This window comes from Panthera pardus, unplaced genomic scaffold (genome assembly GCF_024362965.1).
Source record: "Panthera pardus isolate Hobbes unplaced genomic scaffold, ASM2436296v1 HiC_scaffold_17, whole genome shotgun sequence".
NCBI classification, from domain to species: Eukaryota; Metazoa; Chordata; class Mammalia; order Carnivora; family Felidae; genus Panthera; species Panthera pardus.
The window spans coordinates 40,700,047-40,713,402 of record NW_026526732.1 but is presented as its reverse complement, the minus strand read 5'-3'; the positions used below and the strand labels follow the sequence as shown (position 1 = coordinate 40,713,402).

Here is a 13,356-nt window from a genome sequence, read left to right as displayed (position 1 = left end):
CTCAAGGTCCAAGGCTAGAAAAGGATGGGGTCAAGAATCACATCTGTATTTATGTCCTAAGCCCTCTTTTTTAACTATACTAAACCACTTTCCTGATGTTTCTTTCTAAGGTTACTATGACGCTATATACATATGTTAGCATTAATCATTTTTACAAAGTGAGTCATCATCCAAGTGAATCACCATATTTTTCAGTGTTTTCCCCCTTATTTCAGTTTCTAACTCAGTAAGGAAGTAAACAAAAAAGAGAAAGAAGATTAAGAAAATGAAGAAAAGAAGGGAGGAAATTAGCTTGCATAAGTTATTAGAATTAACTAAATTTTCCTGAAACTCAAAGTTCTCATGATCTTCTAATTTTCTAGGACCTAGATGTATTATATATTTGTTTTAAATATGATATGCCCATTTGCCGATATACATATGAATGTAATTATACATTTTAGAGAGATTTCCATATAAAATAGCTTAGAACCAAAATATAGTTTGCTTTAAACAATTAGCTTCAATTGTTCTATTGTAAATTAGTTCTATCCTTGACAATACCATCTTCTTAGAATTGTTTCCCCAAACATAACATAGTACTATCAGTCTTTAAATCTGCAAAAGGCCTAGTACAAGCAAACAAGTTATTCATTCTTAATTAAGATATTAGTAAAGAATCCCTTGTTACACTCTGGGCAACAATTAAAGATAGGAGAGATAATAGATAAACTCCTTTCAATAAAAAGACTTCCCATTGTGTTGACTATTAGCTCTAAGGTTGACTAGCTCCATCAATAGTAGTTCTCCAGAGTAGCTAACCCTTCCATATGTGAGAAAATACAAAATGTTGAAGTAAATTAAATATCTGAATTGTGACAGATTTAATATAAATTTTTTTCAATATTAAAAAAAAGGATACTTTTATCGTCATAAGTCTTCTAAGTTTACCAGAAATAAAATGTTTCACCTCTTCACTCCAAGATATTATTAAAGATATTAGCACTTTTTTGTATATAAAGATATTAGAATTTTTTTAGCTTCTAACTGACTTCATTTACAATAGGCCATGCAGTAATAGAAAGTAAAATTAAAGGCCCTAATGCCAGTTATTACTTCTGCTTTTCATTGGTTTTATTCTAGAACTACACATGCATTATGCAATTTTTTAAAATGGAAATTCAGTTTAGTGCATAAAAAAGCCAGCAATCTTAGAAACAAAGACTATTAAAACAGACAAGTGCAAAAATTGTTTGGAATACCTGGTTTTAAATCCCCACGGACAAACATGTCAATCATATATCGACAGAATGCATACTGATCTGACAGAGTAGAAAGAAAAAGAACAACGGAAGAATGTCATCAACACCTTTCTTCTTTCTAGGAAGAAATGGTTTAACAAAACAAACAAAATAGCACAATTCTATTTTAGTTACTACAATGTCTTCTGTGAAGGAATAATTTGCACTCATATGAACACACAGGGAAAAAAGACATAATAAATATAAGGTCCATTTATTCCATACAAAAAAAATAGCTTTAAAAAATTGAAACAGAATAGTTCAGGGTAATATCATATAGTTGTCTTTTTTAAGTCAAAACATTTTTCATCAAATTCATTACAAAAATCATATTAAAGCAATTTTTCTCATTGTTCATGTATATACTTCCATTAATGAAACAGAAGTTTTACAAGAGGAAATTATTTCCAACTTGGAACATTTTACCAATTATTCATTCTCAGCCCTTCTGCTAATTGTCTAAATGGAGCTGTAGAATGTTTTCCAGAAAAGGCAAGCAGGAAGACTAACTCCTTTGCATTGTATTAGAGGTTCTGCATGGAAATACTCCTAATTATAAGAGTACATGCAGAAGAACAGACTTTCAGCATTAAATGATACCATTGTTAAGCTAATTAATCAGTAATCTTCACTGAAGATATCTTATGATCCTGACTAGTCTATGGTCTATGGTCTAAAAACAAAAACAAAACAAAAACAGAGAATTTGAGCATTTGGGGCAAACAATCAAAAATGATTTCAGGAATTTTTTTTTTCTGTTCCCTCTAAATTAAAGACATTACAATGAACTTTAAATTCCCACATAACTTTAGATTCTGCTGAGGTCATTCCAACCCAAATTTTAGTTGGTGAATTATTCCAGAAGTTTTACCATATCTTCTTTAAAACTACATATTATGAAATTAACCTTGTTCAAGATGATTGATTTACATTTTAATGTTTCTAAACAGGCATTTTATTGATCTAACAAATCCAAAGGCAGCTTCAGGACCAAGAGAATTTATTCAATTTACACAACATGACACACCCTTAAGTCCTTGAAATTATGTACATTAAACATGTGAAATAATAAAACTTGTTACTTTATAATAAATACGCATATAATGATTTTTGTAAACCTTATTCCTTTAAAAGTATTAACAGTATTTTTAGACTAATCCATTTTATTATGAAACTCTGCCGGGTCTTTGAAAAAAGAAATGTGGTTATTGCAGTAAATGTAAAATATAATCCTTTTCATTAGTACCTAATTATGAGTAAGCCAAAACTCATAAAGTTTCAAAAATTTGCCTGTATGTTGACTCTTGAATTACAGCACATTTCCCATAGGTAAGGTAGATGTTGGAAGGAGGCTAGTTCCCAGGTCAAGTCCAGGAATCTGTTTGTTCCTGTATATATTAATAACAGGACATGGGAATCCTATGGTACAGGAGAGAATTAAGATTAATGTAGAAAGTATTTTCTCTTTTCTGGACATAACTATTTTCCTGAGCAAATTCTAGAATGGGCAATTGGGCTCTCAGATATAGCAAAACGAAAAAAAAAACCACTTCCCTTAAATGGCAAATTTGAGGTGGGGAAGGGTGGACTTCCTGAAATTTTCAAGCTTTCTCTTTTGTTTCAGTACCTTAAGTGACTATATTCTTTTTAGATTTCTCCTTCCTATAATCAGAAGTTGTTCTCAAAGGGCAATTTAAAGATCAAAAATATGGGGAATGTGTTATAATTCCATGGGTCTAAACCCTAGAATATGCATTTTTAACAAACTCCTCAGAAGATTTAATTAGATCATTTTCCAGAATCATTGATATAAAATCTCCCCATTTTTTATTTTTCATTTACATTGAATCCTACTGGCACTATAGTCTTCAGCAACAGCAACAGAGAGTATATTCATGTGAAAAGTTTAGAATTCAGGGACTACTTAAAATTTGAAGGGCTTGGACAATCCCCCAAAATGAAATAATGCTCTCTGCCGCAAGTGGTGATGGCATATTTACACACATAACATGTGAAATAGTATATTGAATTAACTAAAATCTTCATGCTTCAGAGTTTGTTTTTTGTTTTAACTGAATGCTGACAGTGACACGAAACTATTTAACCTATATGTTAAATTATTACCAAAGTAAAATGCTTACATGTATTATACCAGTATTTTCTGGCTCTAAGAGTCTTTCATTTAATTAATGCACCAATCATCCTATGTGTTTCCAATTTAAGAAAGAAAATCCTTTACTAATTCAAAACATGTCTATTTTTTTAATCTAGAAAATTGTTTGAGCTATAATACTTAACAGGTTTCTATTTAACTTGAGTGATGTTGTGATGTTGGAGTCTAATGGCACAAGTAGGAAGATGAGAGGGTATTTTTACAATATTTTAAATCAAGAATTTTCAAATATTTTAAATTAGGATGCCCATTTCTGTCTGTCCTGAGTGTTGACCTTAACAATGTGCCAGAATTCTAGGCACGTATATGTTGGGCAGTCTCCAGGGTGTCTGTTTCACCTGTCTAAGGATAAAGCAAAACTAAGCCTTCCTAATATGGAAGCTTCATTTTATAGAAATGCTTCCTTAAATGCAACTGAAATATTAGACTAGGAAAATTTTCCTAAAGAAAATATGAACAGTTCTATTATTATAACTTTCACAGTTTTGTGATAATAATTCATGGAATTTCATATGTGGTGACCATTTCTTAATATTTTTTTCTCCCAGATGAACACCTTCTAAGAATCACACATGCTGGCCATTTCTCCCCTCAAGGAGCAGTGATGGATGTTATTCAGCTGCTACCTTGTCATGTTGCCTGTGGAGTGGCAGCAGAGAGAAAATGCATTCTGGGTGCAGAATGTCAACAGAAAGGAAATTTTAAAAAATCTCTTATGAGCATGGGGCATGTGTGGTCTGGTACTCTATGGTTGATTCCCATTAGCTATACTCTCTCTGGCTACCACAAATATGTAGATAGTTGTTAAAAAGAAGAAAATGAAGGAGAAGGATGAAAAGGAGAATGAAAAGGAAGAATGAGAATAGCAGTCAGGTAGTTTGATTTTTTTTTCCCTCTCCACACTTCTGCCACAGACAGAAAAGCAAAGACTGATCATGCCAGCCCTTCTTACCCTTTTTAAACAGATTAAGATTGGTCCATAGAAACTAGATTATGTGGTACATAAGGGTGTGTAGAAGTGTATGGTAGGCTGGTACATACCTATGCATCTTATTCCCAGTGCTTTAAGTGGAAATATATAAAACTAAAAGTAACTTCATGTGAATGTATTTGCATGTTTACTATATAATTTAAAAACTGCCAATAAATGTGTCTGCTCCATGTAAAAATCTGTTTCCAGTGAAAGACTTGTAGGCCTTTGATTTACAAAAACAAAACAAAACAAAACAAAAAAAAAACAAAAAAACAACAAACTATTTAGAAATCTATTTGAAAAGAACTCAAATTCATTAAGACTAACTTACACTAAGCAAATAAATAATCCCTTCCCCACAGAAGGGATCCCCACTAAATCATCAATACAAGAGTCTCAAAATGAAAGCCACCTCACAAATAGATTATTTAAAAAACACTGCATCTTTGTGTATCGTGTTCAGTTGAAACCATAATGTGATAAGTTTTTTATGAATAAATGTTCTTAAATCTTTGCTTAATTAAAACAAATAATGTATTTATGTGTCTGGCCAGCTATCAGAAGTATAGTTTTGATTATTTACTTAATGATACAATTATTTAATTGATGCTAGCTGTCTTAATGGGGAGTCTTACTTTAGCAAATGCATTTACTTAGCTGATAAAATCACATTTGTGCTTTTGTTTCTGACTCTAAGTGATATTCGAATGTCCTTTTAATAGATAAATAGCTCTTTACGTGGAAATAAAAACAGTAGATTGAAAATGAAAATGGTATTAGAATGTTATCTTTAGTAATTCTGATTACTGATAAGAATAAAATACAATATATGTGACCTGGAAAATAAACCTTATTTTAAAATGCCTAGTGATGTGTCTAGAGCGTCAATAAAATATGCCACCCCCCCAAGAAAAACCAAGGATACTAAAAATGGACATCAAAAAGTTTATTCATGTTCCAAGTTGCTAGGTAAATATTTTAATACTCCTATATATAACTGGCATGAATTTTTACATACTGTGTTTATGGACAAAAATAAAAATATACTTGGTATGTTTCAGCTGATTTCATGTGATTATTTTCATTTTTAAGGGGCAATCTAAAATGTAAAGTATTTTAGGACCTTGATGATCACTTTAAAATAGATCAGTGAGTCAGAAGATTAATTTTCTTATTTTCTATACAGCAAAATGTTGCATTCAAAATATTTTATCGTTACTTACTATAATTTTTTTCTGCCCCAAAGATTTCAGAAAAAATATAAAGTTTTAAGAGAGGTAATAACCAATTTTTTAAAATTTTTTCAAGACAATATAATCATTTTTTTTAATTGAAGAAAGATCTTAGGGATCCAAAGTTTTAATCCCACTCTTTTTGTTAGTGATCTACAAAAATTTTAAATTTAGGTAATTTTCATTTATTTCAAAATTTGCAGATCACACACACAAAAACAAAGAGACAGAGGTTTTTTATTCTTTCTTTTTTAAAATATATTTTCAAAAAACATGTATCTTTTGCCAGATAAATTTATATTGTGAATTCAAGGAAAAAAGGGATTCAAAGACAAAATTCAAGGGCAGATTACAAAGACAAATACCACATGATCTCACTTATATGTGGAATCAAAAAGAAAAGTGTGGATTGCAAATTTCATCTTATGTTTTATAATGGTGAAAATTTTTCAGTTTCAGTGTCCAACTAGCTTACTCAGTAATAAAGTTTTCAAATTTTTAAATGAAAATCTCATAGAAAACATTCCTTAATTTTAGTACTCAAATACAATCATTCAAAACTACCAGGGTAAAGGAAAGTATTATTTTGCAACACCCCTAAAAAACATTTATAGGAATAGTCCCAACTGAGTAATCCCACATTCTGTATGGGCAGTCTTAGGACTCTATAGCAGCATAGCGCCAGGAATGGACTCGGGTAGAAGAGATTCAACAAAGGGCAGAGATGAGGGACGAGCCCTCAGCTGCCCTCTTAAAACTCCACCCTTTTATTTTCATAGCATGTGTCCACAAAAAATTTCAGGCTTATATTCCATCTCCATTTAAATGCTCTATTTCCGTGAAGTAGGGCTGTAAGTTTGACATCACTCTTATGAAGAGCAGCACAGTGTCAGATACAGAGATTTCTACAGTCCTAAATTTAGTCAGTGGAAGCTGGCAAAGAAGCTTGAGAGTTCTCTTTCCCATAACTTTCTGCCTATTAAATTAACTGAATTTAATAATTCAATGTATATTCCAAATTATATGCTCTTGCAGAGGCAACAGGAATGTATGGAGAGATTTTATACTTATTCTCCAAGATCTGACATATATTGTTAAAAAAACTCCTGTAAAATTGTCATTTTTCTTGGACTGCTGTCTCCAAAGAGTAGGACACACAAAATTGTTTTTCCACCTCTTAATAGAAACCTCGTGTCTCAAGAATTTAAAAAATTTCCTCACGCTTTGAATAACTTGAGATACTAACTCAAATCCTCCTTTACAAATACCTCACATTGCATCTTTAGATATGGAACATATTTTAGTCTTCCTATAAATACATTTTAATTCCCAATTATTGCGTCGCCTTTCAGGTAATATTAACTGATAGACATCTTTTTACTCCTATTTGAAGTCTGATCTTAGTCTTTTTGAGTTTTTAATTTCATTGTATCTGCTTCTTGCCCAAAATTCTCTTAGAACCTTTGGCCACCTCCTCTGAATGTTTACCTTTCTGTTCATGCTTGGACACAGCTGCATTCTCTTTTCCCTCCTTCTCCTTGGGCTTAGGTGATGGTCTCTGTACTTCTTTGACTTTTGCAGCTGTTTGCTTCACTTTCTCTTGTTTCCCACCTTTCACTTCCTTTTTAATCTTCTCTTCGGTCTTTGTTTTCCTCTCTTCTGTACAAAGTTAAAGACAAATTGGATTATTTTTGTTTGTTTACCAATCATCTTTTATTGATTGTTAAGAACAATTTAGAAAGAGAGAGACAGGAAAAACAATAGAAAAATAGTGTCCCTGGTTTGCTCAGTCGGTTGAGCATCTGACTTTGGCTCAGGTCATGATCTTGAGGTTCATGAGTTCAAGTCCCACATCAGGCTGGCTGTTGTCAGCAAAAAGTCCGTTTCAGATCCTCTGTCCCTCTTTCCTTGCCCCTTCCCTTCTTGTGCTCTCTCAAAAATAAATAAGATAAAATAAAATAAAACGTTAAAAAAAAGAAAAAATAGCATTCCTCACATATGTACTTGTGACTATATCTAAGTTTTATATCGTCTATGAAGTGACATGTTAGAGTACTTAAAAAAGAAATGTAGCTCACTTGCAAGCTGGGCACATTCTTAATTTGTACATGAAAACATTATCTTTTAGGTAGCCATGAGCTTAGCATATCAACAAAGAGGCATTTGAAATACACAGAATTTGTGCAGACAGGCATGTTCAGCAAAAGGCAATGCCCATACCAAAGAGCCAAGTATATAGTATATATAGTGTGTATATATATATATATGTATATATATATATATACATATATATATATATACACACTATACTATAGTATACTATATATACATATATATACTATATATAGTATATATATAGTATATATACATATATACATATACATACATATACTATATATATATATATACATATATATACATATATATATGAACAAGGATATAATCATTTTGTTCCACAACTGAAATATGTTTAAAAAATTTTTTTAATGAATGTTTATCTGTTTTTGAGAGCACGTGAGAGAGAACACAAGTTGGGAAGGAGTAGAGAGAGAGGGAAACACAGAATCTGAAGCAGGATCCAGGCTCTGAGCTGTTAGCACAGAGCCCAACGCAGGGCTTGAACTCTATGGAGTGTGAGATCATGACTTGAGCTGAAGTCGGACGCTCAACCAACTGAGCCACCCAGCCACTCCAATCCATAACTCAAATATCTTAGAAGTCATTCAAGAAGGGCACTTGGGTGACTCAAACTTCTGACTTCCGCTCAGGTCATGATCTCATGGTTTGTGAGTTCCAGCCCCACCTTGGGCTCTGCACCAACATTGTAGAGCTTGTCTGGATTCTCTCTCTCTCTCTCTCTCTCTCTCTCTCTCTCTCTCTCTCTCTTGCTATTTGCCCCTCCCCCACTTGTGTGCTCACACATGCATGCTCTCTTTCTCTCTCTCTCTCTCTCAAAATAAATAAACAAACTTTAAAAAAGCCATTCAAGAAACTGAACATATTTTTTTAAAATAACTATTAAGAGTACAAATGTGAAATTGCTGTAGTGGTAGTGACTAATAGAAACGAAACAATAAAATCCATTAAAGGATAACTCAGGGGCATTCAGTGTATAATGACTTGACTTTAAAGAGATGGAAAAAGAGCAGAAATTGAGATACTAGCTCCTGCTTATCTTAAATCAGAAATGCTAATTTTAATGACTTTCAAAACCCTTAAATATATCCTAGTGAACAGAAAGGGCTATAACTTAGAAACTATTATGTGAATTATAACATATATTCATATATATTCTATACACACATATACTTAATTTGATATTCTATGCATTTGGGGGGAAGGAACTGGGAATATGAACTGATCAGTTTGTGAATCTTTCAATTACTTTATAAAAGACAACAATAATATAGCACACACTAGTGGGAAATTGTTTATAAAGATGCTACATATTGGACATTACTTATTCAAGGGGCCACACGTAATCACTGGACCCCATAGTAAGACTACTGCAATGTGGACTCTCTCGTGTCATTTGTCAATGTAATAGACTTTATTGTCACTCATGTTGAAAAATTTGATGAAAATATTATAATCAAGCTTCCTGGTTTTAGTACCCTAAGCAATAATTTGAGACTAATGCAAGATAATATTGTGAGGTCCCATGAGAAGAAGAATGAAAATGATAATGCCTGATGCTTGCAAAACCAAAATCATCTGTGGTACTGCATTTAATTGAACGGGCCAAACTTCCCAAAGCACTGTTCCTCACAAACTTTGCAGGAAGATGATGCTACTGTGTTAGAAGTACAGGGATATCCCTATGATCCAATAAATATGGAAACACTAAGCTAAACCATTTTTTAAAGTTTTTATTTATTTATTTTGAGAAAGAAAGAGCACACAGGGGAGGGGCAGAGAGAGAGAGGGAGAGAGAGAATCCTAAGCAGGCTCCTCATATCAGTGTATAGCCCAACGTGGGTCCAGAGCCCAGGAATTAGGAGATCATGACCTGAGCTGAAATCAAGAGTCAGATGCTTAACCAACTGAGATACCCAGGAGCCCCAAAAGAGTTTTTTTTAACTACGAAATTTCTCAAAGCTAAAGTATATTGAGAATCTTCAAAGAGGGGGATTATTATGTGCATTGTTTTCCAAAGTTACTTGGTCATAAAACTCTTACACAAAAATGACCCTATTACTCCACAAATTTCCAATGTCTTTGTGGCTTCTGTAACTATACTCAGTTGAGGATTTTCTTCTACTTCTTTTAAACCATTTTTAAATCTCTTCTGCTGGTTACTGCTCTTTCCTACAGCAGATTAATAGATTTCCGTGTCTGAAACCATCAGCTCTCTGCAAATACTATAAATCAGCATAATTCCAGAACCTCACACCAAATATTTGTTAGTTTCTAGCTGCAAAGAAAGTTCCCCTGTGATGCCAACACCACCACAGGCTCATACAATTTACCTTTGCTCACCTAAGGAACCCTTCCAGAGAGCTTACCATGGCGTGGGCTCAGAGTGAGCTGCTGGCGCTCCAAGGATTAACAGGATAATATTCCTATCTGGAAAAAAAGCTTAGTATAACATTTAAAACCCTGCTAGATCTGGGGGCATCTGGGTGGTTCATTCAAGTAAGCATCTGGTTTTGGCTTGGGTCATGATCCTGCGGTTCATGGTTCCCAGCCCCGCATCGGGCTCTGTGCTGACAGCTCCGACGTTGGAGCCTGCCTCGGATTCTATGTCTCCCTCTCTCTCTGCCCCACTCCTGCTTATGCTCTGTCTTTCAAAAATGAATAAATGTTTAAAAGAAAATCCCACAAGGTCTGACCCTGTCCTATCTCTCCTCTCATAGCACCCTTCCAAAAGTTTCTTCCTCCACTAGACTACTTTCTTTTTCTTGAATATCTCATTGTATTTTCTAGATGAGTAATGCTGCCAGGCTTCATTCTTTATGTTTTCTTTGTTTTCCACATATACACATTCCTTTGCACACAATGCATAGGCAACAAAGGGCAATGCCATTGGAATTAATCATTCCTTCTCCTGAGTTTTGACTTGCCTCAACTTTTGCTAAAACACACTTGTTTTTCCCTACTATATACCTTGTATTACAAATGATTATTCACACATCTCTCTTCCCTACCAGACAGAGCAACTTGAGGATAAGGACTATATTATTCATTTTTGTAGCATTGTAATGTCTAGCACAGTGCTTTTTTCAGAGAAAACACAAACGTTTACTGAATTAGTAATTTTGATCAAGAAAACAGTACGCATTTTACTATATTCAGATCAAGTGTACATATAGTGATAAACATTGTATATGTAAATATGTGTTTAAAATGAACTTGACAAAACTTGAAAAATTTGCCAAGTGGTTTTTTTGTTTATACTTTTTGTGTGTGAAACTGTTATTTTCCTTGTGTTAAATGACACCTACCCACTTGTAGGTAGCACCTGATTTAATCTTAACATCATACTATGGAATTAGCAATATATGAAATTCAGATCTACCTTTAATGTCATTATAATTTATAAATGAGCAAAGATAATTTTCTTCAAGTCATGACCACCTCTAAAACAAACTTATTTTCATCAAATGATTTTAAGTATAAAATTTTGTTATTATCCTTACTTATTTTAGATATTTGTCAGTGATCTTCATATTGGAAACAAGTAAATTTGCCTGGCATTAAAATGGGTACAAACTCAAAAATGATGAGAATATAATGGGGAAAATACCATGAAACCCTGTTGTTTGCTTTTTATTTCTCAAAAAGAACTTAAGAGCTCTTAGGAGCACTTAGGAGCTCACTAAGGAATGGAAAAACAAAAAAGTATTGTCATGGTATATTCAAATCACCCAGTCTTTTTTTGTTAATGTTTATTTATTTATTTTGAGAGAGAGAGAGAGAGAGGAGAGAGCAGCAGGGGAGGAGCAGATGGAGAGGGAGAGAATCCCAGGCAGGCTTAGCTCCCTCAGCACAGAACCCAACAGCAGGGCTCAATATCACAAACCGTGAAATTATGACCTGAGTCGAAATCAAGAGTCAGACACTTAACTGACTGAGCCACCCAGGAGCCCTTCACATCACCCAGTTCTATGTAGGAAGAAATTTAATTCATGATTTTTGTCAAATAAAAAATTAAATGGTCTAATCAAATGAAAGACATTAGCATATTTGATTCATTTTGGAATTAGCATTACCCATTAGTGACTGTACTCGAATCAAAATGTCTTATGCCAAAGTAGGAAAACCACATTATCCAGTAAACATATTGACATACTATTCATTTTTGGAGTTAAATAACAAAATTTCAACTCTCATTCATTAAGGAACTGCTAACTGCTTAACTTCTCTGTTCCTCAAGTTTCTCCCATTTAAAAAAAAATAACACTGTAGCTATTTCTTCCTTTAAGGAAGCTGTGGAGATAAGTAAAACACATGAGCAAAAGAATTTGGAAACTGCAAAATAAGTACATAGGCATTTCTAATATTAAATCCTCATACCCTGCATTCCTAGAGCTCTTTGGAGTTTTCCTAGAACTTAGATTTTGATGTATAACAGGAATTACTATATTATACTCCCTTTACAGATGAGAAATGTAGGAATGAAGAAGCCATTTGTCAAACATGGTGCAACCAATGAGGCAAGAATAGAAGTAGTAGAACCAAAATGCCTAACCCATTTCCCCACTATAATCAATTGCATAATGTTATTCATATTAATCCATGAGGATGATACAAAAAACATACTGTAAGACATATGAGGGGAGACATAAATATACACAAACCAGTGAAAACAATGGAAAGTCTTCAGAGAGTGATCAAAATAGTAACCTCCCCTACTTCACCAAATACACATATGTCTAAAGATGGCTATTTATAGGCCAGTGCGACAGCCTGCCCTGAACTTGGCTTACCCCACTCACTTCTCTTGCCATCATTTTATTCTACTTCTTCCCAGTCTTTGTTATTTTTAATGAACTATAGGAATAGGCTACTTTTCACAATAGATATGAGGTTCTACACATGTACCAGGGTAGATGGAAAGGCCTATTTTTCCCCAAGAGGATGTCCTGACATGATTCAGCAAATTGCAGCTCTTTGACAGGCTGGACTTGAAACAGAGCAAGAAACATGCTATGTTCCATGGCAGTGCCTTTGGAAATCAAAGTCTTCTGACGGAGAGTTTTATTTTAACTCTGGTCATACCTTTCAAATAGAATAGGTTATCTTTGTTTCTCACTTAATTATCACATGCTATAATGTATGCCTTTTTAATCTTACTCTGTTTTCTCCCAAATTATACAAAGAGCATTTCCTATGTATTTACTATATTCCTAACATAATGTATAAATACATACATAAAATAAAAAGGGAAATTATATTTATGTGTGTGTGTGTATGCACACCCACAATTTATACATATATAGGTTGATTACATCTATCTCCCCCATAAGAATATAAGTATGTAAGCAAAATATTTGTGATATGTGGCAGCCCAGGGTGACTCAGGATGGCCCCCAGCTAAATTTGCTAAATTTGCTAAAGCCAGCTAAATTTGACAAAGCCAGCTGTCATATTAGTGGCACTCGTGTGAAAAGGAATTGAGAATGGTTTCCAGCCAACAAAGAAAGATTTGGGGCCCTGACTCAACAGGCCATGAAGGGCTGAATCTTGTCAACAATC

The 13,356-nt window shown here is 33.6% G+C and overlaps 1 protein-coding gene and 1 long non-coding RNA gene across 6 annotated transcripts in view; one reads left to right on the top strand and one right to left on the bottom strand.

The window, feature by feature from the left end:
* Window positions 1-5,491, top strand: part of LOC109248495 (uncharacterized) — a 48,418-nt gene extending 42,927 nt beyond the window's left edge. For all 5 annotated transcript variants that reach the window (XR_008422900.1, XR_002072086.2, XR_002072085.2 and 2 more), the window contains one exon: window positions 4,002-5,491. This is a non-coding gene — a long non-coding RNA (uncharacterized LOC109248495). The remainder of the gene's footprint in view (window positions 1-4,001) is intronic.
* The window catches only part of TRDN (triadin), a 388,796-nt gene that overhangs the window by 264,049 nt on the left and 111,391 nt on the right, over window positions 1-13,356 (bottom strand). Inside the window, exons 8-9 of the mRNA XM_053904527.1 lie at window positions 7,147-7,317; window positions 1,242-1,301 (exon numbers count right to left, since the gene is read on the bottom strand). Of these exons, the coding sequence (XP_053760502.1) occupies window positions 1,242-1,301; window positions 7,147-7,317 (231 nt within the window). The remainder of the gene's footprint in view (window positions 1-1,241; window positions 1,302-7,146; window positions 7,318-13,356) is intronic.